The sequence below is a fragment of the Bos taurus genome, chromosome 5 (genome assembly GCF_002263795.3).
Source record: "Bos taurus isolate L1 Dominette 01449 registration number 42190680 breed Hereford chromosome 5, ARS-UCD2.0, whole genome shotgun sequence".
Lineage (NCBI taxonomy): Eukaryota > Metazoa > Chordata > Mammalia > Artiodactyla > Bovidae > Bos > Bos taurus.
In genome coordinates this window covers 104,120,536-104,148,109 of record NC_037332.1, presented here as the reverse complement: position 1 = coordinate 104,148,109, position 27,574 = coordinate 104,120,536, and the positions used below count along the sequence as shown (strand labels likewise).

Sequence of the window (27,574 nt, the reverse complement as noted above, 5' to 3'; positions counted from 1 at the left end):
GGGCTTTTGTGACCCAGGAGATTATTGGGGGAAGGGAGGAAATAACTTGTTAGAAATGCAGATTCCTGAGGGGAGGGACAGTCAGTGAGTGACTCTGCTTAGGTCTCACTTCCCTTAGGTGGGGAATGAAGGTAATGTGGCAACCTTCCTACAATAATTCAAGGTCACTGAGAGCAGTAACAGGATATTTAATGTAAAACTCCTATTGTGACATCTTAGCCAGAGCTCAGCTTCTGCAGCCCTCTGTAGTTGCTGTTACCTAAGCTGCCTCTCCTTAGAAGTTTTCAGAGGTTGAGGCTGCCCTGAGCTTTCACGTTCAACAGCGTCTTATTCCTTCAGTTCTGCCAACCTGCATCCCAGGGCATTGCTCAGAGCTGAAATGTTACCATAGGGTTCATCCCTTTCAGAAGGTGAAATAGAGAAATTATCTTTCCATCTGACTACAAAATGCGCATTTCAGAGATTTCCCCAGTTTGGGAAAGGTGGGGGAGGGAGGTACCAATTGGGGGCACATCAGGAGGCCTGGTTGTCAGGGGCCCCTCTTGTGAAATCTGTCCTGGAGAAAAATCTGAGGAAGAGTTCACTTCCATATAGGCTTCCCTGGTGGCCCAGTGGTGAAGAATCCGCCGTGGGTTCAATCCCTGGGTCGGGAAGATCCCCTGGAGAAAGGAATGTCAACCCAGTCCAGTATTCTTGGAGAATTCTATGGACAGAGGAGCCTGGCGGGCTACAGTCCATGGGGTCGCCAGCTAAACAACAAACAACAACCCCTTCCATACACAGCACAGCCTGTCCTAGGGAGATCGCAGGCTGCAGACATTAGGGATGTTTCTGCCAAGGCTACCCAGGTTGTTTTGGCCTCTCAGGGAGGAGGGTTCACCGGGTGAGTCTGTGGGTGGAGGCATGTGGGGAAGCCAAATGCAGGTTCGGACTTGAGCATTTACTATGGCTTCTTCCCTGCTCAGTGGGTTCAAGAGAGTGTTGTCCAGCCAGTATCTATCTTTCTTACCTCTTCCTTCCTGCCTACCTGTCCTACATCCTCCCCCTTACCTGTCACCGTGTGGCCGCCAAGGTGATCCTCGGGCTCGGGACCCCTGGCTTTCCAGTGCCAGCTGTGTACCCGTGCACCCAGGGGAGGCTCAGGCCCCGATTCTGTGACTTTGTGCCTTTTGGCACTGGCATTTCAAAAGCTGGTCTCTGGGTTCAGAAGCCCCCCCACCCCAGCGAGCTTTACCATGTCCTCCAGTTTGTTCAGTGTTTAAATGAAAGTCTTAGAGCAGTGGTTCTCAAACTCGAGTGCACAGCAGAATCATGTGGGGGTGCTTGTTAAAACTTAGCTTGCTGGAACTTCCCTGGTGGTCCAGTGGTTAAGACTGTGCTTCCACTGCTGGGAACTAAGATCCCACATGCCACATGGTGTGGCCAAAAAACAGCACAGTTTTCTGGGTTTCACCTTAGTTGAGCGCAGTCGCTCAGTCGTGTTGACTTTGCAACTCCATGGACTGTGGACTGTAGCCCGCCAGGCTCCTCTGTCCATGGAATTCTCCAGGCAAGAATACTGGGGTAGGTTGCCGTTCCCTTCTCCAGGGGATCTTTCCAACTCGGGGATTGAACCTGCATCTCCTGCATTGCAGGTGGACTGTCTACCACTTGAGCCATCGGGGAAGCCCAGCTTACTTGGGTTTCTAATCAAGTAAGTCCAGGGTGGGTACAGCAAGTTTGCATTTCCAACGAGTTCCCAGGTGATGCTGTTGTCCCTATAGCTGATTGGGGGCCACACATTGAGAACTGCTGGCCTGGAAAGAAGTCTCCCAGTGGCCTTTGAGGGTACTGGTTTCTGTAGATCCGCAGCTCAGCAGAAGCCCCAAGTGAACAAAATGGCCCCTGGGATGATCATACGCACGAGGAAGGAGAAAGTAGGGATCGGTCATTCCCCAGGACTGTGGTCTCTGGGGCTTTTCCATCATCTCTAATAAAACTAAAGTTGGTAATAGGCCCTGTTTGGCCTCTTTCCATTCTGCCATAACTAACAGTTTACTTTTGAATGTTGCAGAAAGCAAGTTAATAGCAGTTTGTGTTTTTTTTTTTTGTTTTTTTTAATCAGGGTGGAACTTGGTTTCTGTTCTTGTTATCTTGTCTGGCAGCCCTGGAGAATGCAGGACCCCAAGATCTCTGCTGTTGCCAAAGGGCTTCGTCCTTCCAGAGATAGCAGCTCGGGGGAAATGGGCACCGGGAGAGGGTGAGAGAGGAGGTGGGGATCCAGCTGCTGTTTGCTCCTGCCGGCAGCGCCCAGCCCAGGCTTCTGACCGTGAATCAGCCCATTGAGGCTTGGCAAGCCGCCCTGAGCCCGGGTTGCCATGGAGATGGGTGAGGCCGGCACCCACAGGCCTAGGTGGCCCGACTGGTTTTTAAAGGCTTCATGAACACCGAGCCGCTTATCTGCACTCCCAAGGCTTCCATCAGGCATGGGCGGTGGGGCCACTTGCATCCTCTTGTTAGCCTCTGTGGCTCCCTGGGCGCCTCAGGCAGCTATGCCAAGGTCTCCCAAGCACAGTAAGTTAACAGAAAAATTCCAGGGCTGATACAGATCTTACCCAAGGAGGAAAGTCAGGAGGTCAAATCCCTTTTCTCTCTGTGATCTGCCCCTTTAATAACTGCCTTCTGCAGAGTGACTTCGCTCTCGCACGGAAGCAGCCTGGATCCCAGGAAGGACAAAGGCCTCCACTCTCAGCCAACCGTCTCCCTAACCCTCCCCATCCCACCTCTCTCCACGATTCCAGCTGGTCCCTGTGGAGCTCTGGGAGGCATGTCCCCACCCACCACACTCAGACTCACAGGAGACAGACCCCCTCTGTCCCCAGTTGCCCTATGTCCACCCGCCACCTTCTCAGATCAGGGAAGGACACATCGCTGAGGTCATACATTTCCCCACTGTTGGCTTCGTGTCACTTTCAAGGTTTATTTAAAAAAAGAAAAACTCCTTATTTTGTATTGGGGTATAGCCAATTAGCAGTGTTGGGATAGTTTCAGGTGAATAGCCAATGAACTCAGCCATACATATACATGTATCCATTCTCTCCCAAACTCCCATCCCATCCAGGCTGCCACATAACTTTGGGCAGAGTTCCCTGTGCTATTCAGTAGGTCCTTGCTGGTGATGCATTTTAAATAAGCAGTGTGTACATGTCCATCCCAAACTCCCTAACTGTCCCTTCTCCCCATCCTTCCCCCAACTCCGGCAACCATAAGTTTATTATCTAAGTCTGTGAGTCTGTTCTGTAATCATTTGTATGATTTCTTTTGAAACTCCATACAGAAGGGATGTCGCATGGTATTTCTCCTTCTCTGTCTGACTTACTCCACTCAGTATGACAGTCTCTAGGTCCGTCCATGTTGCGGCATGTTGCAAATGGCATTTCATCCTTTTAATGACTAATATTCCATTGTGTGTATAGGCACTACATCTTTATCCATTCTTCTGTCGATGGGCATTTATTATAGCTGTTGTCATTGTTCTCCCCACAGACTCTGGCTAGCTAGAACTCAGTTTTCAGAGTGTTTTACATGCATCACTGCATTTAATCTTCACCTTCAACCTGGGTCAAAGGCAAGAAGGTATCAAACTCCTTTTTTACACATGGGAGCTCTGAGGTTCAGAGACGCTAAGGAAAGTGCTGAATGTCACACAGCTCCTTGGAGGCAGCGCCAGGATCAGACCCCGAGGCCACGCCGTCACGCAGGCACCCTTCTCAGCAGAGGTGTGCCTTCTCCTGGCAGCACCCAAACGCCCCCGGTGGAGCTGCGCCAGGGGCTTGCTTAGAGTTCCACCAGGTGACTCTAACATCGCCCCGTGGCTGGCAGTGGCCTGCAAGTGACAGGGACAGAGCCAGGGCCCCTGCTCGTGCCCTTTTCTGTCCCACTACCTGTCCCCTCACTGAAAGGTGTGCTGCATCCCTTAGGGACCACAGGCTCACCGAAGTCACCGGATGGCCAGGGCTTCATAGGACAGTGGGATGAAGGAAAGAAAGCCCTGCCTTCTCCCCCACCTGCTCCTGTCACCACTGTCGCCTCCAGCTGTTCCCAGGGTGGCAGGTGGGACCCCTGCCGTCTGTGGTCGGCCCAGAGATCTGGCTCATGAAGAATGATCTGCCCTGCAGCCCCCGGCCTCAGACTGCTGGGTGGAGAAAGAGTCATGAGTATTTGCCCTTTAAAAAAGAAACATGTGACCAGGGGCTTCCCGGGTGGTCCAGTGGCTAAGATCTTGCACTCCCAAGGCAGTGGAGGACCAGGTGCCATCCCTGGTCAGGGAACTAGATTCCTCGGGCCACAACTAAAGATCCTGCATGCTGCAAAGAAGATCGAAGGGCCCTCGTGCCGCAGCTTAAGACCCGGTGCAGCCAAAGTAATTTTTTTTTAAAAATGTGGACTGGCCAGCTCATATTACGGAAAACAGAGGGGACCATGTGGAGAGAGGGTGGAGCTGACCCCACCCAGTGTGTTGGCCGGAGTGGGGGGTTGTCCCAGGGGAGACATGGTTCCTTCTACCTGAGGGATGGGGCGCGAGGCCGCGTACACGCACGTACGCACGTGCACGCACATACGCACATAAGAAACCTCCTCTTCAGTCAGCCAGCTCCTCTTCTCCTCCTCCTCACATCCCATCTCTCAGACTTCAGGTGTTCCTGTTGGTGGGTTGGGCCCCTGATCGCCCACCCCTCCTCAGGCTCTGGCTGGAAGCAAGCAGTCTTGCAGACTTGGCAGCGGGTCCAGGGCAGCCAGGAGCCTCTGAGCAACACCGCGTTGGGTTTGTTTTCAGTCCCCCGCGTGGAACTGGAGATTCGGGGGCCCAGCACTGTCCCTTTGGGGGTGACTCGCTGAGATCCCCATTGCCGCGTGGCATCTTGGATGCCTGGTGCTTTGAACGCTCGCCGAGGGCCTGGGCCTGGGCCTGGGGTGGGGTGCAGCTTTCATGTCTCTGGGGGGAGAGCTGGCACACACCCCAGAGACTGGGGCACCTGTGTGCTCTGCAAGGATCGGAGTGTCTAGCTGGACCTCCCTGGATGCTGAGGACAGCAGGGCATGACCTTTTCATAAACACTCTCATTTTCCAAAAGACCTGATGTGGATATGCTCCTAAATCTCATTGTATACCCTTATGACTCTTTCTCGGTGTTTATTCTGGGCAAGTAGTTGTTTGTAGTTTCTGACTCTTGTGAGACGTTGGGAAATGAATCCAGATGACAAGCCAGTGGGAAAGGAGGCTTGTCCAAGGGAAGAGAACCCAGGAGAGGAAGTTCTGGTGGGCCTCAAAGATTCTCTCTCTTTTTAATATTTATTTGTTCATTTCTTCTTCTGTTTATTTATTTAGCCAGGCCAGGTCTTATTCGCAGCACACAAGATCTCTGATCTTAGTTGTGGTATGTGGGGTCTAGTCCCCTGACCAGGGATTGAACCCCGGGCCCCTGCATTGTGAACACGGAGCCCTAGCCACTGGACCACCAAGGAAGTCCCAGAGATTCTCTTCTCTTTTATTGAAGTCGTCCTTCACCTGTTGTTCAGTCACTAAGTCATGTCCACCTCTTTGGGTCCCCATGAACTGCAGCACACCAGGCTTCCCTGTCCTTCACTATCTCCTGAAGTTTGTTCAAACTCATGTCCATTGAGTCAGTGATGCCATGCAACCATCTCATCCTCTGTCACCCCCTTCTCCTCCTTCCTTCAAGCTTTTCCAGCATCAGGGTCTTTTCCAGTGAGTTGGCTCTTGGCATCAAGCGGCCAAAGTATTGGAGCTTCAGCTTCAGCATCAGTCCTTCCAATGAGTATTCAAGGTTGATTTCCTTTAGGACTGACTGGTTTGATCTCTTTGCTGTCCAAGGGACTCTCAAGAGGCTTCTCTATCACCACAGTTTGAAAGCATCAATTCTTTGGTGCTCAGCCTTCACTCACTGAATAATGATTTACCAAGGACTGCTTTGGTCCCAAGTGTGGATGGGGCAGGGGAGCTACTCAAATGACTTAAGTCACCCCGCCCTCCAGGAAAATGTGGACAGAAAGGGAGGGGGCGAGGATGCTGGGGAGACCAGTGTGGAGTAGGGGTCACATTTCCTGGGGTGGACATCCTGGTGGGGAAGCAGCCGGCCTGGATGGCCAGGGCAGCTGTCCAGGAGGAAGGGCTTGCTGGAGCGATTCCATCTAAGGAACAGAAGAGGAGGCAGCGGCAGGGTTCCACAATGTCACTGCTCAGAGATCAAAAAGTGTGAGGACAGAGTAGAAGCCTTCACACTTGGTGGTGACCCAAGCCGTCTGATCCTTTCAACAGCCACCATCCTGCGTGAAGGACAGGGGTCAGAGGAGGGCAGGGGACGTTACAGGGACTCCTAACTGAGTGAGGACTCGGAGATGGTTTAGCTACAAACTCTGGGGTTAAAGCACAGAGCAGCCAGGAGGAGCAATGCAGTTGGAGGAAGAGAGGGCTTGTTTTCTGATGGGTTTTTTTGGGACAGACAAACCTTCCTCTGTGTGTTGGCAGAAAGTAAAACAGCGGCTGAGACAGGCAGCAGAGGCAGGAAAGGGGTGGATTAATGGAGCAGGTTCTTGAAGGAGACAGGAAGTTTTGAAAGAGAGGCCCTACCATACACACACACACACACATACACACACGATTTTACAACAGCTTCAGATCTACAGAAAAGTTGCAAAGATATTACAGAAAGTTCCCTTGTACTCCCCACCACGCCCATCTTCTTTCTCGTTCACAGTGCATATTCCAAGGTACAGTTGTCACGGCGCTGAAGCCAGCATTGCTATACTACCCTTAATTAAGCGAGACTTCCTCAGATTCCATCTGTTTTTCCAGTCCTGTCACCTCTCTGTTTCAGGATCCCACCCGAGATACCAGGTGACGGGTGTACAGTCTCCCCTGTCTCCTCTGGTCTGTGACAGTGTCTGTCTGCTCTCATTGTCCTCCTTCTTCATGACCCTGACAGTTTTGAGACGTTCTGGTCAAGTATTTTGTTAGGTTTGTCCAGTGTTTCTCTCCTGGCCCATCCTCTAAGAAGAAAGTGAACATTCTTGAAGAAATAAAGAAATCTCCAGTAAAATGATGGGAAAAATTGTACTCTTGCCCCAGTCTATCAAATGTGTATGACTGTTTCTGGCCTAAAGGGAGAATCTGTCCCATGGGCTTTTGTTAGAGGTGACTGGAGCCTGGGGCTGGGAGTGGAAGGCCTGTACTTTGTACTTCCGTCCCCACCAGACAGGTTGGTGACGGCAGGCAGGCTGCTGCTCTCTTTCCAAGACGCTGTGAGCAGGGAATTGTCAGCATCCAGCATCCATGCGCTCGAGTCCTTCCATGACGGGGAGAGGCAAGGCTGCAGCCGTAGCGTCGGCGTGGTCGACATTCCTGCCACGTGCTGTGCGTTAACCCAGGAGGAAGCCGTCGATTTCTTGCCCCACCCCCACCTCAGACCCCTGTGTCCTAATTCTATGGAGTCCTTCCATAACTGGCTGACACCCTTTTAACTGAAGTGTTGTTGATTTGCAATGCTGTGTCAGTTTCTGGTGTATAGCAAAGGGACTCGGTGATACGGATAGATACCTATTCTTTTTCATATTCTTTTCCATTATGGTTTATTACAGGATATTGAATATAGTTCCCTGTGCTATTCAGTAAGGTCTGTTGTTTATATATTTTATATATAGTACTGTGTAAATGTTAATCCCAAACTCCCAATTTGTATCATTTTTTTAGATTGTACATATACGTGACATCATGTGGTGTTTCTTTCTCTTTCTGACTTACTTACCTAGCTTAATAATTTCTAGATCCATCCATGTTGCTGCAAATAGCATTGTTTCATTCTTTTTTGTGCCTGAATAATATTCCATTGTATATGTGTACCACATCTTCTTTATCCATTCATCTGTTGCTGGACACGTAGGTTATCTTGGCTATTGTAAATAGTGCTGCTATGAACCGTGGGGTGACACTTTTTTAAACGGTAAACCTCTTTTTGGTTCTTGCTGGTCATTCCCGTTTGGTTTCTCCCAGGACTCAGATAGCTAGGGGTGAAAGCCAGGTAGGGGGCTAGGGAACCCTCTGTGCACAGCAGAAAGTGGGCCCTCTTGAGACGTGCTCTGAGCTCTCCAGATAGCACTATCTGTACACGCAGGGAGGCTACTATTAAGTGGGATCATGGCCCTGTGCCGTCCTTAGTCCCTCAGTCATGTCCGACTCTTTGTGACCCCATGGACTGTAGCCTGCCAGGCTCCTCTATGGAGATTCTCCAGGCAAGAATAGTGGAGTGGATTGCCAGGAAATCTTCCCAACCCAGGGATCAAACCCAGATCTCCAACATTGCAGCCGGATTCTTTACCATCTGAGCCACCAGGGAAGCCCATCATGGATGGCCCTGTGACCTCTAGCCAGTTCAAGCTGTTTCTCCAACAGGACTACAGAAAACAAAGCGGTCGTTGGCAGCATCCCCTCAAACCAGTTAGCTCAGCAATTCAGTCAAAGCAGACAGCAGGGCTCATTTGTCTGTGATTTGGGTGAACATATATACAATGGAATATTACTCAGCCATAAAAAAGAGAGTGGGAACCGAGCCTCTCAGTCCTGCCCCTGACCTCCTTGCCTCCTGGGAGGCTGAGCCTTCTTCCTTGCTAATGGTTAGTTTTTAGGCATCAGAAATGGAGATCTATTACTGCTTTTTCCACTTCTGTAGAACCAGTCTCTTTTCCTCCCTCCTGATGTTAGGTTTGGGGTAGGGTCCAGATACGGCAGGACCCCGGACTGTCTCCTGTGTCTGGCCTTGTCCTTGGCCAGGTTGGACCTTCTGGGTCCAGTTCTCATCTTGCCACCTGTGCATGTGTCCTTGAAATTACAGAATGGGAGTTTCATTTGTGTGTCATTACCCATGCGTGGAATCATTCCCCAAGAGACCCAGCTCCTGCCCTGTGAAGCTTCTGGGCAGAGTGTAGTCATCACCGTCTTTTGTAGCTTAGTTCTTTCAAATGGGATTGTTTTTATTTTGTGTGTGTGTGTGCTGACTCATTTAAGAATTTCCCCGGCAGAATAAGGGATGGATGAGTAAATTTATCCACAGGAAGAATGACTGTTGGATAATTCTTGGATAAGAGCAGGCAGCCTAGAGCAGAAAGGATAGGAAAGGACAGGCCTCTCAGGCCCAGGTGTTCTCAGCAACATCCCTGCCAGGATAAGGGCAAGAGGAGATACGGAGGCCAGGGTTTGTTCTCAGCGCTAACCACTGTCTAGGACTACCTGCAAGTGTGCTCAGAGCTCCAGCCTCCAGGCTTTTCAGGTTAATGCTTTCACATCCCAAAAGAAGCCAGTGGCCTTCCATTTTCCAGGGGCCTGATTGGACCTCCTTGTGTTGGGAGTGGAGAAGGGGAAGTCTTACCTTCTTTCTTGTAACTCCAAGATCCCTAAATAGGTAGGCCAGGGACTTGGGCCTTAGTCCCTGGTACGTGGACATTTTCTATTTTGGCCCCTGTTCTGGGCAATCCTGAGAGTTGGGAGAACCCAGACTGAGTCACAGGATCTGGACTCACTACTCCTGTTTGCCAGATGGGAGAACCAAAGAGATAGAATTTTAAGGAATTCCAGACCCTCACTGTGGACACCGCTGTGGGTATAGACAAGGTTTTGTTTCTACTGCAGTCTGAAGTCTTGGGTCACCCCTCCCACTGTAGCCATCTCCATGCTCCACTGAGCATACTCAAATGCTGCCAAGTCATGTTGAAAAGGAGAGAAGCAGAGAGAGAGAGAGAAGAAGCCTGTCTACACCACAGGCTGTCCTGGCCCCTGGAGCAGAGAACCCAGCTCCCTGAGTAGGGCTCTGACACAGGGCGCCTGTCTCTGTTGAAGAGGGTGGGCCAGTAAAACCTGGGGCTGGGTGTTGGCCCCAAGCCCACACGCCCTCATCCAGCCGGCCACCACCCACAGCCTGTGAGTCACCCAGGCAAGCCCTGGTACAGGCCAGCAGTGGGGAGGGGAGCTCAGTCGGCTGGGGGGCTGGGCAGGGAGCCTCCTCCTGGCACCGAGTTCAGCAGTGCCTGAGGCCAGGATTGATGCCTCAGGCTTTCCTTATGGGGAAATCTGCCCTTTCAAGTCTAGTATCTCAACTTGCCCCCCTCTGAAATGGGCATGCGCATGCTTAGTCATGTCCAACTCTTTGTGACCCCATGGACTGTAGCCCACCGGGCTCCTCTGCCCATGGAATTTTCCAGGCAAGAATACCTGAGTGGGTTGCCATTTCCTACTGCAGGGAGCTTTTCACTAAATTGTAGGATCGAACAATCCCTTGAAGGCTTCTTGTCTAATGTTTATAAGGATCACTCATAATGATGTGTCCAGCGAAACCTAGAGTTGGGTGGGTCAGGTTGTGAGGCTTCCCTGTGTGAACAGGGAGGGACCAGATATGGGGGAGGCTTCACTGGGCGACATGGCTCAGGAGTCATAGTGGCCTGAAGAGCCAGGGATGTGCCTGCTCTTTGGGTGATTTTTTTTTTTTTCTTTCTTTTTTTTATTGTATGGTATATGCACAGAAGAGTGCAGAAAACAGAGTAAAGAGTAATTGTGAGGTGAATATCTGGACCACCACCACTCAAGTCAAAGCTAGAACACCGCCAGAGCTGTAGACCATCCATCCCACCCCCCACCCCCGACTGCTGTTCCCTCATCAGAAACCCCCCTCCCTGTTGACCACCACTCACTTGACTTTATGATCGTCACTTTCTTCTTTTTCTTAGGAGTTATGAGTTACAAGCACCCCTAAATAGTCATTTTTAACTGTATGGAATCCTATTGTGTGTGTTTGGTGCTTTTTGCTTCTTCTGTGTTTTTGTTTTATAATATTTATTTATTGTTGGCTGTGTCAGGTCTTAGGTGCGGGATGTGGGATCTTTGTTGTCACACTTGGGGTCCAGAGCTCATAGGCTCTGTCATTGGTAGGCTCTGTAGTTGTGGTGCGTGGGCTTAGTTGCCCAGAGGCACGTGGGATCTTAGTTCCCCGACAAGACATCAAACCTGTGTCCCCTGCACGGGAACCACTGGACTGCCAGGGAAGTCCCTGCTTCTGTTTAACACGGTCAGACGCACCCGTAGTATCAGAGCTGGTTCATGTTCACTGCTGTATAATATTCTCTCCACACAATAACCATCCCTGTACTGCTGGGAGATAACTGTTTATTCCCCACTGGTTGTTATTTTTAGCAAATGACGTGATTCCCTGTGCCCACCCCGGCGTGGCTGCTGCTGCCGCCAGGTGCCTGGCGAGGGGCAGAGACCAAGGGCGGCTCCCCTGGGATACCACCATGTCCCCGGCAGCCAGGCTCATACCGACGTCCTGTGTGTCTTGCAGCTTGCCGGGATCGCGGTCCTTTCTGTTGGACTATGGCTCCGATTCGACTCGCAGACCAAGAGCATCTTCGAGCAAGAAAATAATGATTCCAGCTTCTACACAGGTGAGTGGGGGACCTTGCTGTTCCTTCCATCCAGCTTCAGAGAGAGAGTCCGTGTTGATCTAGGGACTTGGGCAGGGGAGGACTTTGCTCCGGCCTGCATTGCCAGTCAGGTCCATTTCCAGCCCTGCTTTTGTGTAGTTGCGCCCATGAATTTGCATTTGACTGATGTGGTTTCTTTTTCCAAGCTGACCAAGCCTGGCACTTGGACCATTCTTTGATGTGAAATTGGCTCTGCCAAAGCTGCTGCCACTCCCAGAGGGCTGCAGAGCTTCTGTTCTTGTCCCTGGATTTCTCTCTGAATTTCATGTCTGAGAAGGTTCATTCATCTGCTTAATTTAGAAAACTTGGTCCTGGGGACCCACGATGCCAGGAGAAGCAGAGGGAACATCTCCCCACGGCTCAGACAGGGACTCAAGAGGCCCGAGGTCCTGCCTCCTGGATAACTGTCAGATAGTGAGAGAGTAGAAGAGGCACCAGCTTTTCCGACCCCTGCACTGGCGCACAGGCTATGCATGTTAAGTCTTACTTGTTTTCTAAAGTGCTTTTGCTTCAGGGCAAAGGTGTCCAGTTGGAACATGAATCGATTTAGCAGGTTTCTTTCTGCACATAGGTCCTTTGGCATCTTTTTCTGGCACCATTCTGTCACTGTCACCCGCAGTGATACCAGCATAAGCACCTCTCACAGGAGCAGGAGAGCCCTGGCCTGTCCCCGGCAGTTCCCCGGTTTCTGAGTTGCCTCATAGAACCTGAAGCTTTCCCCTCACCTGGCTGGGGGATAGGAAACAAACACTTCATTTGCGAGAAACAAAAGCAGCCCCTATTTTAGAAGGATACTGTCATGTCATCAGTCTCAAAGTGTAAGTTTGGTCACTTCCTTTCCACCCACCAAAGAAGTTATTTTTTAAAAAAAAAAAAGAGCAAGCAGTCTAAAGAGCGTTATCACCCAGACCTTCAGGAAGAACGCGGTGGCTGGAGGCCCATGACCCCCACCCACCTCCCAGCGCCAGCCTTGAGCTGATGGCCCAGCAGGCGCCCGGTTTCCCTCCTTTCTTGGCTTTTTGGTGCTGGTGCTAGTTGGGTTTTTTAGGGCGTGCCTCCCTATTGTCAGAAAGAAAATGAGAGAAGAAAAAGCACAACATGTGTTTTTTTAAAAAACTACACACACACAGTTTTTGAAAGCAGATTTCCATAGCACCCTGACTTGTTTTAGCAACAGCGGGGTTTTTTTGGTAAGTTTTTTGGTGGCTCTGGCAGGCCTGGAATGTCACCCCTTGAGCTGGGGCAGTGGGGCTGCAGGGTGGGGGCGGGGGGTGAGGGCAGGTCTTGAGCTCTCCACGTCATGTCACAACAGGGAGCTGGGGACCCTCTGGGGGGGAGAGCGGGTCTTGGGACAGACATTTGCAAGCAGTTGGCAATGACCCAGAGAGCCCCCTGCCCCCCAACCCCACCCCCGTGCTCTGCAGGTGCCTGGCTCACACCATCATGCCCAACAATTGTGTCTGTCTTGTTATCTAGGACTCTGGCTTGTTTTATGTATTTTGGTGGGGGGGGGGGTTGTATAGTTGATTTACAATGTTGCATTAGTTTCATTTCAGTTGCTTAGTCGTATCCCACTGTTTGTGACCCCATGAATTGCAGCACACCAGGCCTCCCTGTCCATCACCAACTCCCGGAGTTCACTCAAACTCACATCCATCGAGTCGGTGATGCCATCCAGCCATCTCATTCTCTGTCGTCCCCTTCTCCTCCTGCCCCAATCCCTCCCAGCATCAGGGTCTTTTCCAATGAGTCAGCTCTATGCATCAGGTGGCCAAAGTATTGGAGTTTCAGCTTCAACATCAGTCCTTCCAATGAACACCCAGGATTGATCTCCTTTAGGATGGACTGGTTGGATCTCCTTGCAGTTGAAGTGACTCTCAAGAGTCTTCTCCAACACCACAGTTCAAAAGCATCAATCCTTCAGCACATAAAAAGCAGAAGCATTACTTTCCCAACAAAGGTCCATCTAGTCAAGGCTATGGTTTTTCTAGTGGTCATGTATGGATGTGAGAGTTGGACTATAAAGAAAGCTGAGCGCTGAAGAATTGATTAGTTTCAGGGTATAGCAAAGTGATATCTGTGTATTAATTACATATATATATATATCTGCTCTTTTTTTTTTTAACTTTTTAATTGTTTTTTCTTTTTAAGTTGATATTTTTTTCCTGCCTGCGAGGCTTGCAGGATCATTGTTCCCCAACCCAGAATTGAACTGGGGCTTTCCTCAGTGAAAGTGCAGACTCCTAACCACTGGACCACCAGAGAAGTCCCCCTCTGGGCCTTTTGAGTTCACCCCAAACTGTGCTCGGGAGACAGGCCCCCAGCACTAGCAGCCCAGCAGATGCCAGGTGGAAAAGTCAGGCAGGTGGTAGGACAGTGCCAAGCATACAGCTGGAGGGGCCAGGCCTGTGTCTGGGGACCTCCTGGGACTTAGGTCCCCCAGGTTACTGCAGGGCCCTTCTGATGGCCTGTGGTCCTAGCTGAAATGACCAGGAGCTGGTCTGAAGGTGCATCCCAGAAAGACACAGTTGTCCTCACTCAGGGGCCAGCGCCACTGTCCCCTGAGCTCTGAGGGACAAATACAAATCTTCTGCGCTGGATTCTCTGCTGGGCAAGGGCTCAGCTCTGAAGACTTCGTTCTGCTGGCAGAAGCCTGGAGGGGGTACAAGTGACATCACATAGAACACAGTCAGCGACTGACCACCCGGGTCTGCCCAGGGCCCCTTACTTCACTGAGCGCTGTGGGCAACTGAACGATTGTCATCTCCGGGCAAATGGCCAAGGAGGCTCCATTCTCTGTGTCCCCTTCCCCCTCAGGCTGTGACGTCAGCCTTTGCCTTGACCCACAGCCCCTCTTCCAGCCTAGAGCACCAGCCCCACCCAGCCACTCTTCCCGACATCATGGGGTGACTGTCCTTGCACTGGGGCACAGACTGTCTGCAGGGCAACCCTCAGGCTGGCCTGGCCATGTAACTCACCCTTCAGGAAACCTGAGGGACCCAGGGATGTCTTTTCTCCAGCAGAGTCACAGTGTTCAAAGTTGAGAAAGAATGCAGAAGGAGGCTGAGAAGCGAGAGAAGAGACTTCGCCACATTCAGAGCAGTCTCTAGTGGATCCAGAATAACTGACGGCCTTATATGGGCCTGATCTCCAGTTCAGGCCCTGGAGATCAGCCTGTCAGCAGGACCTGTAATCCCCGCTGCAGACAAATTTGGGAATGGCTTTTTCTTGGTCCCAGGCCAGCTGCCCTTCTTAACTCCTTGGTGTCCCTTGCAGAACCAGAATCTCCGAATGAGGGCATCTGGGACGCTCTAACCATGTCCTCCCGGCAAGGACTGTCCCCAAGATGGGCTGAGCTGGCTTCCCCAGTCCAGTTTGTGGTCTGGGGTGGTTTGTTTTGCCACTCTGCACCTGGTTTCCCCATCCTGACACTGGCAGGGCCTATACACACACCTCTCCAGGCAGAGAGCTACCTGCTTGACAACCGGAGTTCACTGTGGCCTCATGAATGGGGCCCATTGGTGGGATGGAGAGGGATGAAGGGAGAGCCACTGGGGAGCCGACTTAGGGTTCCTCGGAACCCCCGCTTGAATTAATAGAGATGATAAAGTGTCCTCGGGCTTCCCTGGTAGCTCAGTTGGTAAAGAATCCACCTGCAATGCAGGAGACCTAGGTTTGATCCCTGGATGGGGACAATTCCCCTGGAGAAGGGAATGGCGACGCACTCCCACGAACAGAGGAGCCTGGTAGACTATAGTCCGTGGGGTCACAAAGAGCCGAATACGACTGAACAAACACATGCACACTCGCGCGTGCGCACGCACACACACACACAAAGTGTTCTCAGCAGGTGGAGGCCAGAGGCTCTGCCCAATGTTGTTCTGCACACAAGCAGGTGTGCTGAGCGCTGTTTTCATGATGGGGTTGGGGTGATGTCAGGAGGCTGATTGTCCCCTCCCTTCCCTAGGCCTAGAGCCCCAGTAAACAGGTGAAAAAAGAAGGTTCTTGTCTAAAGGACACCCTGGCAGATGCTACTGCTTCATGAGAAGCTTTATTTTTATTTTTAATTTTTTTCTGGACTAGGTCTGTATCAGCCTGAAACAAGCAGAATAAACAGCTCTTAAGCAAATGAATACAGTAATCCTAGAGAAGGCTCCGTGACGAATAACTTTTTCCATGAGTCAGACCGAAGGCTAACATCCACTTGCTTTATAAAGGGGAATGCTTTGTCATTTATCACCGGCAGCCTCTGCTAACAAGCTCCGGATGCAGACTAGAAGGAGCCTGTCCAAAGGGGAAGCCCCAGATGGCCTTTTGGAGCAGCAGCCTCGCCCTGCAGTGGATCAAGGGCTTGCTGCTCACAGCTGAGCCGCCCTGTGGCTTGATGTATGTGCTCGGTTGCGTCCTTTGCAACCCCATGGACTGTAGCCTGCCAGGCTCCTCTCTTCATGGGATTTTCCACGTCCTCCGTGGGTTGCCACGTCCTCCTCCAGGGGATCTTCCTGACCCAGGGATCAAACCTGTGTCCTGCATTGGCAGGTGGGTTTTTTAACCACTGAGCCTCTGTGGCCTGATGGCCGTTGCCAAAACTCCCATAGATAGCTACCAGGGAATTGCTCCTCTTCATCCCCACCCAGAGAGGGTGAAGCCGAGACACCTGAGATCTGCAAACTGTCTGAGCGAGATTGAAAACCGAGACCCTTGGTACTAAAATCTTTGCTGAGCCCAGGAATGAATATTTAATATTAACTGTCAGGCCCGTTAGGGAAATGCTCTCTCTGCATGGGAAATGATTTTGCCTTTAGTGGCTCTCTGAGGCTACCAGTCCAGCGCCCCATCTTCTGCCAGGGTCACCCGGGCTTGTGGACTGGGAGCTGGACAGAAAGAAAATTGTCTGATCATCCCCACTCGACTCTATTTTATGGGCCTGTAAATCCTTTTGATCTCTTAATTTTTGTTATTCAGTCGCTAAGTCACTTTTTGCAACTCAATGAACTACAGCATGCCAGGCTCCTCTGTTTACTGTCTCCAAGAGTTTGCTCAAATTCATGTCCAGTGAGTCCATGATGCCATCCAACCATCTCATCCTTCTCCTCCTGCCTTCAATCTTTCCCAGGATCAGAATCTTTTCCATCGAATCGGCTCTTTTCATCAGGTGGCCAAAGTACTGGAGCTTCAACTTCAGCATCAGTCCTTCCAATGAATATTCAGGGTTGATTTCCTTTAGGATTGACTAGTTTGAACTCTTAATATGCCCTATTTATTCAGACCCTGCAGTGGGACTCAAAGGGGTGACCTCATCCTTCGTTGTCACGCCCTGATGGGGAGAGAGGAGGCGATAGGGAGAGACGGGCCAGTTTACTGCCCCTGCTTCCTGGGGTCTCCACCTTGGAGTCCAGACCCCAAAGCACTGCCATTTCTCCCGTGGCCCCTGTGTGTGGGCGGGGCGGTCCGGCCTGTGGGCCCACAGAGTGGAGGACTAGAAGGGTGGACTTGACTCGAGGACAAGCTGCATTTGTCCCCTTGCCCAGTCTGGCTGGACGTGCACAGGAACAATACCCATATTCATCGGGGCTTGCCAGCCAGCCCACGTGACCTGACATCACAACAGATGTGGGGGGACGAGCCGAGGACAAACGCTCCCTTGTGTGCACTCTGCGCTGTGCTGCTGGCGAGCCTCAGCTGCGGGCCTGCTGCGTGGTTTGCTGCCTGTGTGGTTCCGGCTGAGTGGAGGGCACAGATGGGGGCAGTGAAATCACTGTGACACCTGCCGGCGGTACAGGGTTCTCATCGCAGCATCCTGTTGTGTATTGTGGGGAGCATCCCTGCTTCGGGGCAGTCTCCCTGGTCCCAGGGAGAGGACAGCAGGGACGCCTGTGAAAATCATCCTCACAATCGTGATTATTCACAATTGTCGTCCATCCTTCCTATTGTTAACATTGACAGTTGTTGATTGTACATCTTTTGTTGCTGTTGTTTAGTCGCTCAGTGTGTCCAACTCTTTTGCAACCACATGGACTGTAGCCCGCCAGGCTCCTCTGTCCATGGGGATTCTCCAGGCAAGAATACTGGAGTGGGTTGCCATTCCCTTCTCCAGGGGATCTTCCCGACCCAGGGATTGAACCCAGGTCTCCTGCATTGCAGGCAGATTCTTTACTGTCTGAGCCACCAGGGAAGCCCTGATTGTACATTATCTATACCTTAATAAAAAGATACCGATTTTTAAAATATAAGTTAGAAAAATCAACAGTAGCTAGCACTCGTGTGCACTTGGAGCACATCCCCTGATCCTCAAGGCAGTCCTGGAGGCAGGCATTTTTCTCACCCCTGGAATGCAGATGGAAAGCTGTTGGACAGACAGTGAAGTGGATTTCCCTGGGTCATAGAGCCAGTTTTCAAACCCAGGCATTTGGTCTTCAGAGCTGGTATTCTCACATGTGACAGTCACCCCTCTCAGGAGTGGACAGATCATGTCTGCAAGCTGGGGAGGCCTGGGACATTTTTGCCAGTTTTCCCGTGGGGCCATGGGGGATGGAGGGGGAAGCTGGGTTAAGAGGATGGTCACTGCAAGACAGCTGTGCTTCTCAAGAAGATAACCGCATGCTGGGCCATTCTGGGCGTTCCCTGGGGGGAGTGTGGAATGACTAGGGCCAAGCCTGTGTTCCCTGTCCCAGGCCAGAGTTGTAGAACTCACAGCCTCTCACCACCCTTCTCCATCAGACACCCGAGTGTTTACAAACCATGTCACTTAACTTCCCTTTACCAAGGAGGATTCTTTGCATGCTTAAACTGGGGTGACTGAATTGTAGCTGTAAGATCCCATTGGTGTGCTATAAGGCATCTTTTGAAATTTCATAGCAACCAACTGGAGAAGGTGATGGCACCCCACTCTAGTACTCTTGCCTGGAAAATCCCGTGGATGGAGGAGCCTGGTGGGCTGCAGTCCGTAGGGTCGCTAAGAGTCGGACACGACTGAGCTACTTTCACTTTTCACTTTCCTGCATTGGAGAAGGAAATGGCACCCCACTCCAGTACTCTTGCCTGGAGAATCCCAGGGACGGGGGAGCCTGGTGGGCTGCTGTCTATGGGGTCGAAGAGTCGGACACAACTGAAGCAACTTAGCAGCAGCAGCAGCAACCAACTTCTCATTTTACTTGTAAGGAAATTGAGACCCAGGGAGGGAAAGTGTCTTACCCAAGATCACACAGCAGTTAGAAGCAGAGTTGGGACTGAAGCAGGGTTCTCTTGCTCTTGGATGTTGTTAACTGCACGTGCCTGGCTCCCACCTGCCCTCAGGCATCCCCTTTGGGAACCTGGTCGAGCTGCCCGCCCAGAGCGTGGTTGTCTGCATGTGCACAGCCCCTTCGTGATGAAGGCTTGCTCTGACAGCCTCTTCCATCAGGTAGAGAGGTCAGCAAGATGCTTGTCAGAGTCTCCGGGAAGTTAGTCCCTAGTTCGGAGGGTCTAATTTAGCAGGAGTGGATCCATCCCAAGTGGAAACCGCTGATCAACTGGACCAGTCTGTCCTGAGTAGAACATGGGGTCCCGTGGATATTCTCTGTCCTGGGTTGGAGGCGCAGTGGGCACCTTGCTAGAGGGCTGAGGGTCAAGTGGGAGTGGAGGCTTGATGGGCAGGTCACAGAGGCAGGAGAAGACTTGCCCACAGAGGCGGAGGAGGCTGAGTGGGAGATGGGGCTTGGATGCAAGGCCAGTGAGGATGTGGGAGAGGAAGGGGGGTGGATTGAGAAGCAATTGGGCCTCCCGCTAAACCTGCCCCATCCCCCCAGGCGTCTATATTCTGATCGGAGCCGGTGCGCTCATGATGCTGGTGGGCTTCCTGGGCTGCTGCGGAGCCGTGCAGGAGTCCCAGTGCATGCTGGGATTGGTGAGTGTCCCCTGGGTGCCCACCGCCCCTGGCCTCCCAGGTCCCCCTCCCAGGATCCTGTAGTCCCCAGGGTGGGGTGGGGTGGGGCGGGCCCCAGAGCCCTAGCCCCAAGTGTCTCCTCCCCTCTGGTGACACACTAGCTCCTCTTCCTTCCTGGAGCCACTGTCTTGTCACTTCCCTTAGGCAACCAAATGCCAGGACTTTGTTTATCCCTTTTTCGAGGCCCACGTTTGCCTCTTTTCCCTGAATCCACAGGTACCTTCACCTCCTCTTCTTGTTTCAAAGTTTGTGTTACAGTTCTCCTCAAACCCCAGAGTGTATTCACTTCCTTCTTGCCTCAAATCTCTGTGGGTTTTGTAAGCCAGTGAGGTTTTTTTTTTTAATCACCGCCTCTTCATTAACACCTTTAGAAATACCGGTTCTGACCCGGAAACTAATCCTGTCACCTTAAAAGCAAAGACTTCCAGCCACGTGGCAGAGCAGTCCTCCTGCGTCCCCTTACCCTCCTGCTCTCCTCCACGGCGCCCCTTCCCAATCAAGTCTCTTGCTTTGTGAGGAAAAAAAAAAGAAGTACTAGTCTGGGGTCTCTGATGCTTTCCCCCTGTGGCTTTTCCCCACTCCTGGCCTTGGCCAAGCGCTGGCAGCTCTGAACCTCCTCCTGCCCCTTCCAGGCATCCCTTCCAGCCCCCAGTGCCAGGTCCCCAGAAGCCTGGTCTCCGAAATGCCCTCTGCTTGTTTCAGCCAGCTGGCTGGGCCTGCCCCTAACCCCAGCCCTTTCTCTTCCAGTTCTTCAGCTTCCTCTTGGTGATATTTGCCATTGAAGTAGCTGCAGCCATCTGGGGATATTCCCACAAGGAGGAGGTAGGTTTTCCCATAAGACCTCTTAGGAGTCAGGGGTGTAAGGGTGATGGCGGCAGAAGGGTATCCCAGCTGGTCACTTGGGTCACCCTTCAGCCATCAAAGTGCCCCTAACAGGAGCTCCCCAGGGCAGGGGATGGGAGTGAGCACCAGCCTCCCGGGCTCTGTCATAGAGAAGGGTTCAGGCAGTATGGTAGGGTTGGTGTCTGCCTCTCACACCTCTACAGCACTCCCCCAACTTCTCTGGTACACAGCGTAGGAAAAGAATGCTTTGTGTGGCCTAGCCCCCTCCCCTAGTTTATAAACGCATGCCACACTCTCTGCGGGGTCCAGAGATGGATGAGCTGTGCTCCCCATTTCAAGGAACTTTGCCACTCATGTGGGCTAGGGACTGACTGGTGTTACAGAAGTCATTTATATCCAGAAACCCCATGGGATTTGAAAAGCTGGCGTGGGTAGGCGAGGGGTGTCTCTTCTGGCTTCGTGGAGAGGGAGACATTGACCAAAACCCTGATGGAGGGAGGGGTGTCGGGAGGGAAGTTGGCGGAGGCAGGGGCTTCCTGGCGAAGAAAGGGTCTGAGCACAGCTGGGTGGGGGCTGGGTGGGGGCCAGGTGGGGCTCCATCAGAGCAGTGTTTTAGGGACGGATGTTGTGTCATATTTATCAGGAGGGTCGAAAGAAGAGAGACAGTGGAGGTGGGGATGGGAGGTGGGGAAGCGGGGGAGAAAAAGATTGAATTATGCAGATGATAAAGGCCGCAGCCATGGAAGTAGAAGAGGCTAATTATGAAAGCTGCTGCGGGAAATGCTGGATGTTGATCAGTTCTGCTTTTGGGGGTGGGGAGCAGGGGCCAAGCATTGGTTAAATGGAGATGTGCCCGGGTGCAGGAGGATAAGAGTATCTCCTTCGTATTATAATGTAATAGCCAGTTCTTATCCCGTATGTACTCTGTACCAGACACTGTGCTACAAGGAAGAAGAACTAGCTGGATCGGGAGTAGGATTTTTGCTTTTAATTCCTTACATTGAGGCAATTGAATTTTCTTTTTTCGGTAGAAGGGAAAGAGCCAAGTGGGGCTACAGGGGTAACCAAAGGTGCACGCAGAAGGGGAGATGGCTGGAGGGGTTCCTAGAGGAGGTGGGAGGAGGTGGGGGACCCCAGAGCCCCTGAGGGGGCTCGCCCAGTGGTGCGTCTGCCCTGTGACATTTCAGAGCAGGGGAATTTGTGGCTTGGCTGCATGTGAGCAAATGGAACGGGTGACATTTGCTCATAAAGAATCCATCCCTGCTCATCTCTGGTCTGCGCTTCCCAGGTGATCAAGGAAGTCCAGAAGTTTTACGAGGACACCTACAACAAGCTGAAGAACAAGGACGAGCCCCAGCGGGAGACGCTGAAGGCCATCCACATCGCGGTACACCAGCTTCCCGTCCCCCCGACTTTCTTCCGAACTCGTGTGCATCTCTGCTCCGGTCCTCGTTATCTGTCTCTCTAACCCCCAGTCGTGTCCTTCTCTCTGCAGCTGGACTGCTGTGGTTTGACCGGGGTGCCAGAACAATTTCTCACCGACACCTGCCCCCCAAAGAATTTAATTGACAGCTTGAAAACGAGGGTAAGCTTAGCACAAGACCCTGTGCCTTGCCCAGCTGCTCTGGGTAAATCCCACCAAAGCGGACATGCCTTCAGCCCCCTTGATCTGTGAGGACAGCACTGTGGTGCTTCTTAAACACCTCTTCCCCGTGGGAAGCACCCAGGGTGGCTGTCTCCTTTCTCCCCTACCCTGGGTCTCTAATTCCTCCAGGGCAGCAAATCAGAGACCGGAGAAGTAGCAAAGCATTCTAGCTGCCTACAGCTGCTGGGCCTCCATCCAGCCATCTTGCACAGCGGGTGCTCCCAGGCCTGGACTCTTGCCTTCTAGACTTGTGAGCAGCTCGTGCATGTGAGCTGGAGCAAATGTACAAACATCCATAATAGTAATAGGAAGTAACTCTATGGCCAGGCTTCCCTGGTGGCTCAATAGTAAAGAATCTGCCTGCCAATGCGGAAGACACAAGTTTAATCCCTCGGTCGGGAACATCCCCTAGAGAAGGAAATGGCAACCCATTACAGTATTCTTGTCTGGAAAATTTCATGGACAGAGGAACCTGGGGGGCTACAGTCCATGGGGTCAGAAAAGAGTCGGACACAACTTAGCGACCAACAATAATAAAAACCCTATGGCCAGATTAGACACGGATCCCAAAGCAGGGGCCCACGCCTCTTCCTTCCATGGCTTCTTGCCCAAACTTGGGGGACCCTTCCTGGTTCTCCTTTCTGTCCATCCGCCAGTCCCCAGCCCTCGCTTTGCAACCACAGCACCCCAGGGGTCAGATGAGTGCCATGGAGGGGAGGGGTGAGCCTGGAGTAGGGCTATGTGTTCATCTGGGTCTTGGTTTTCCCACCAAGCCCTGCCCTGAAGCCATCGACGAGATCTTCCGAAGCAAATTCCACATCATCGGCGCCGTGGGTATTGGGATTGCCGTGGTGATGGTGAGTGTCAGGGGCTTTGGGAAAAAACCTTAGTAATTACAATTTATGAAGCTCTTACTCTGACCAACCACTGTTTTCACTAATCTATGAATTTATCAACTTATTTAACCCTTGCCATACCCATGAGGTGGAAACTATTCATATTCCCGTTTTACAGATTCCAGAGAGAGAGAGAGGTTAAGTGCATTGATCAGAGTCTCTGAGGTCAGGAGTGAAGCATCTGAGACTTGAACTCAGTGTTTCTCCAGAATCCGTTCCCACTACCTTAAAGGTTTCAGGAATAAATGCAAGGTGATTCCACTGTGTTTGGTCCACGGGCCACACTTGGAGCAGCAAGGATGTAGGTCACCCAGACACCCTGTTAGTGATCCCCAGATAATCTTCAGGACATGTTTTCACAAAAAGCAGCTGCTTTTCATTGTCCTGTGAAAGCAGTTTCAGTAAAAGCAACATGGATGTGAACTGTCTCACCTCCTGCTATGGTCAGAAAGACACCCACAGGTGAACAACTAGAAAGGGGACCGAAAGTTTCCAACCACCTCTCCCTTGCCAGTCCATCCCCAGAAGCCATCAGGGGCCAGTCAGGTTCCCCAGGGGAGCCCCCACGAGGGAGTGCTGAGATTCAGTAGGGAACACAGCCCTCTGCCCGTTGCAAAGACTCCAGGAGAGAGAACCACTTCCTCTCTTAGTGGTAATTGGCACCGCTCCTCTGAATCTAGGAAAGCCTTGAAGCCACTTTCAGTAAAAAGCACAAAAATATAAGGACTTCCTGGGTTAAGACTCCTCCACACTTCCACTGCAGGGGTCACAGATTCATTGCCTGATTGGGGAACTAAGATCCCGCAGGTCATGTGGTGTAGCCAAAAAACTTTTTAAAGAATTTTTAAAAAAAATAAAAACTAGAATATGAAACATAGACAGGCACAGAGGAAAGTGAAAGTCTCGTGAGGGATATTGGAATAGTTGGGATTTGAGCGTTAAATTTAGCTCTGGGCGTGTCTCACTCTGAGCGTTCACAGGAGCCGGCTTGTGCAGTGGAAGTGTGGAGTCTTAACTGGCCCACCAGAACCCCTCCACTGTCGTTTGTCGTGGCCTCATTGGCTCCCGTCTCCCCGTCTCCCCGTCTCCCCGTCTCCCTCCACCTTCCAGCAGAAAGTCAGGCAGTCCCTCACACCTCTTCCTGTCTTCCAGATATTCGGCATGGTTTTCAGCATGATCCTGTGTTGTGCCATCCGCAGAAACCGAGACATGGTCTAGAGTCAAGCTTTGTGCCCTGAGCAGGAACGTTCACCCGTGAAGACCGCTGGTTATTTTCGCGGGGTTCTGTTTTTACAGTTTGTTTTTTTTTTCCTTTGCCACTAACTTTGGTATTCATTCTGCATTTCTAAACAAAGTTATTCTATGTTTGTGTTTTTAATGCTTTATTCAACATTGATGTTTGTAGTTAAGGGAATTGGGGATTTGGGTTTGCTTTGGCTTTATATAAATATATATATTTTTTTGTCATTTGTTTTTGCTTATTATATTAAGCAGAAATCCTGCAATGAAAGGTACTATGTTTGCTAAACTCTAGACAAAAGATATTGTACATAGCGAGATTTTTTGTGTGTCTTTAAATAGATAAAAATGTCTATCAAGTTTAATCAGGTTGTAACTTAATGTTAAAGACAATTTGATACATAATAAAAAATGATGACAACATTCCAAACTGGTTTTGGAGTTTTGCCTCTTTTAATTTTTTAGAGCTGCTTATTTTTTCAGGCGTCTTTCACCTGCTCTTTGCTCGTGTTTTGTTTGAATATTTTTTTATTTATTTGGCTATGCCAGGTCTTAGTTGCGGCATGTGGGAGCTAGTTGCTTGACCAGGGATTGAACCTGAGCCCTCTGCATTTCGAGCACAGAATCTAAGCCGCTGGTCCACCAGGGAAGTCCCTGGTTTGTTGCAATATTTGTTCATTTACTTGACTGCACTGGGTCTTAATTTCAGCATGCCAGATCTTTCACTACAGGCTTAGTTCCCCCAAGGTATGTGGGATCTTAGTTCCCCGGCTACGTATGAAACCCACGTCTCCTGCATTGGAAGGCAGATTGTTAACCACTGGACCACCAGGGAAGGCCCGACTCTTCTTGGATGAGAAGTAGGTAGGAAGGTTGGTCTCCGTGTTTTACTAGTGAAGACATCAGGACATGGAGAAATGAAGAAATTTTGGTCCAGATCTCACCATTGTTCACACATCAACCCTGGAACCCAGCCCAGGGCTTTTCTTGCAGCAACACAATGTGTCTGGAGGATACAGCTATAAACATGAGCTCCCTGATGGCAGAGTCTTTTACTCCCTGCCGCAATGGCACCCCACTCCAGTACTCTTGCCTGGAAAATCCCATGGGTGGAGGACCCTGGTGGGCTGCAGTCCATGGGGTGGCTAAGAGTCGGACACGACTGAGTGACTTCGCTTTCAATTTCACTTTCATGCATTGGAGAAGGAAATGGCAACCCACTCCAGTGTTCTTGTCTGGAGAATCCCAGGGACGGTGGAGCCTGGTGGGCTGCCGTCTATGGGGTTGCAGAGTCGGACGACTGAAGCGACTTGGTGGTGGCAGCGGTACCCTCAGGACCCATTGTCTAGTCCATAGTAGGTACTCAAAGTTTGTTGGTTGGATACATGAGGATATGCCCATCAGGGTTTAAACAGAGACACAGAATATTAAATACTTTTCTAAGGGATTTGACCTTACCCAACCTCAAGAGCGGGTTAAGCAGTCTCTGTAAGACTATTGTCTTTGCCCCAACGTTGGAACTCAATGCCCACGGGCAGAGAGTCAGAAAACACAAATGGATGTAACATGGGCAAAAGGGAACATGTGAAGCCCATGAGGACAACAAATCCGAATCTCCTCTTGTTCTTTTCTTTATTTTTCTGCGCCAGGTCTTAGTCATGGCAGGTGAACTCTTAGTTGCAGCCTGTGGGACTAATTTCCTGACTAGGAATTGAACCCGGGCCCCCTGCATGGGGAGCACAGAGTCTTAGCCGCTGGACCACCACAGAAGCCCCCCCACCCTGTTCTGGTGCTTGATATGGGTGGTGTGGGTCCTGCAGAGGCCAGGATCTGATGTGATGGAGCCAAACACACACAGGCTGGGACATGGAGGAGCTGAGTGAGCCAGGAAAGCAGTAGCGATTTGTGTGAGATACCCAACAACCCCTGCTCCTCCACTCCCACCCCTAGTGGTGCTCCATGCTAACCAGAAAGGAGGGGTAAGGGGATGCTGGGGGTGTCACTCAGTCTCACCAGGCCACCATGTGGAGACAGTCTGCACTCAGAAAGTCTGCTGTCTAGCGAGCTGTTCAGAGCATCAAGCCAGCAATTATGACAGAGTGAGATAAACAACATGAGGCTGGGGGCAGGGGAGTACAGAAGCGTAGGAATCCTGTCTTTATTTTCCACTTCTTGATTCTGTTTGGGCTCTATCTTAACATTTAAAAAAAAAAGAAGAGAATCAAAATGGCCCTAAAAGCCATTACAATAAGAATTCAGAACACCAATGTTCAGAGCAGCATTGTTCACAATAACCAAAAGGTGGGAACAACCCAAATGTCAGTCAACAGATGAAGGGATACACAAAAATGTAGTAGATCTTTAAAATGCAATATTGTTTTGCCTTCAAAAGAAATGAAGTTCGAACACAGGGTGCAGTAAGGATGAGCGTTGAAGACGTGTTGCCAAGCGAAATAAGCCAGATAGGAAAGAACAAATACTGTCAACCTTTGCCCCAGTTCTATGCTGAAGTCTCCTCTGCTCAAGCCTCTTCGTCAATATGCATGGAAGCTTAAATCTTCCCTGGTTTTGCTATTTGGGGAATGTGCTAAATCGCTTCAGCCATGTCCGACTCTTTGCGACCCTACGAGCTATACTCTGTCCGTGGGATTTCCCAGGCAAGAATACTGGAGTGGGTTGTCATTCCCTTCTCCAGGGCATCTTCCTTGCTCAGGGATCAAACCCAGCTCTCCTGCATTGCAAACAGATTCTTTACTATCTGAGCTACCGACCCCACTTTGAAAAAGACCCCCAGTGTTCTCCTTAGTTTCAGAAAGTAATAAATCCTTTGATATGATTTTGGGTGACCTTGGTCTGCAATGCCTTGAAGCAGGGCTTGGGTTCCCAGCCCGAGACTGAGGACAGGTCTCGGCAGTAAACACACCAGATCCTAATCACTAGACCAGTGGTCAGTAAAAGCCCTGGCCCTTTGGCTTTGCAGAAAAGAAAGTTGTGAAGTAAGTAGAATTTTATTAAGAGGACAAAGTATACAATATGTGTGGATAGGCACACAATCAGACTCAGACGGAAGAGCGAGTCACTGAGTCACATCCTCCTGGCAGTTTGAATTACTTTTTTGGTGTATTTCTTCCAGGTTTCCTTTGGCTAATCATTTTTATTTGCCTGGTTCACAGTCCATATTTCGTATATCTCAGGATCCTCCTATATGTATGCACACATCTCAGTCAAGCTGGATTCTACCACAAAGGCCTCTGGATAGACCAGCATTAGTTAGCATCACTCCCCTTTGACCTCCAAGGACCGTTTCTGTGTGCACATGTGGTCAGGGAGGTCTCCAGACTTTGAGAATAAGAAATATATACTCTGGGCAGGGCCAGCTGCCCCCTCACCCCTTGTGTTGTTGAGTGGCTCAGTCATGTCCAACTCTTTGCGACCCCATGGACTGCAACACACTAGGCCTCCCTGTCCATCACGAACTCCCGGAGTTTACTCAAACTCATG

At 50.9% G+C, this 27,574-nt stretch overlaps 1 protein-coding gene and 1 long non-coding RNA gene across 2 annotated transcripts in view; one reads left to right on the top strand and one right to left on the bottom strand.

The window, feature by feature from the left end:
- CD9 (CD9 molecule) overlaps positions 1-24,506 on the top strand; it is a 35,682-nt gene extending 11,176 nt beyond the window's left edge. Inside the window, 7 exon segments of the mRNA NM_173900.2 lie at positions 11,385-11,487; positions 19,314-19,411; positions 20,198-20,272; positions 21,582-21,680; positions 21,789-21,878; positions 22,712-22,795; positions 23,987-24,506. Of these exon segments, the coding sequence (NP_776325.1) occupies positions 11,385-11,487; positions 19,314-19,411; positions 20,198-20,272; positions 21,582-21,680; positions 21,789-21,878; positions 22,712-22,795; positions 23,987-24,052 (615 nt within the window). The 3' untranslated portion in view covers positions 24,053-24,506.
- On the bottom strand, positions 13,024-14,968 carry LOC132345346 (uncharacterized). Its single transcript, XR_009494643.1, has 2 exons — positions 14,505-14,968; positions 13,024-14,179 (listed from the first exon to the last, which is right to left on the bottom strand). It is a non-coding gene; the product is annotated as an uncharacterized lncRNA (long non-coding RNA).
- Positions 24,507-27,574: the final 3,068 nt, after the last annotated feature.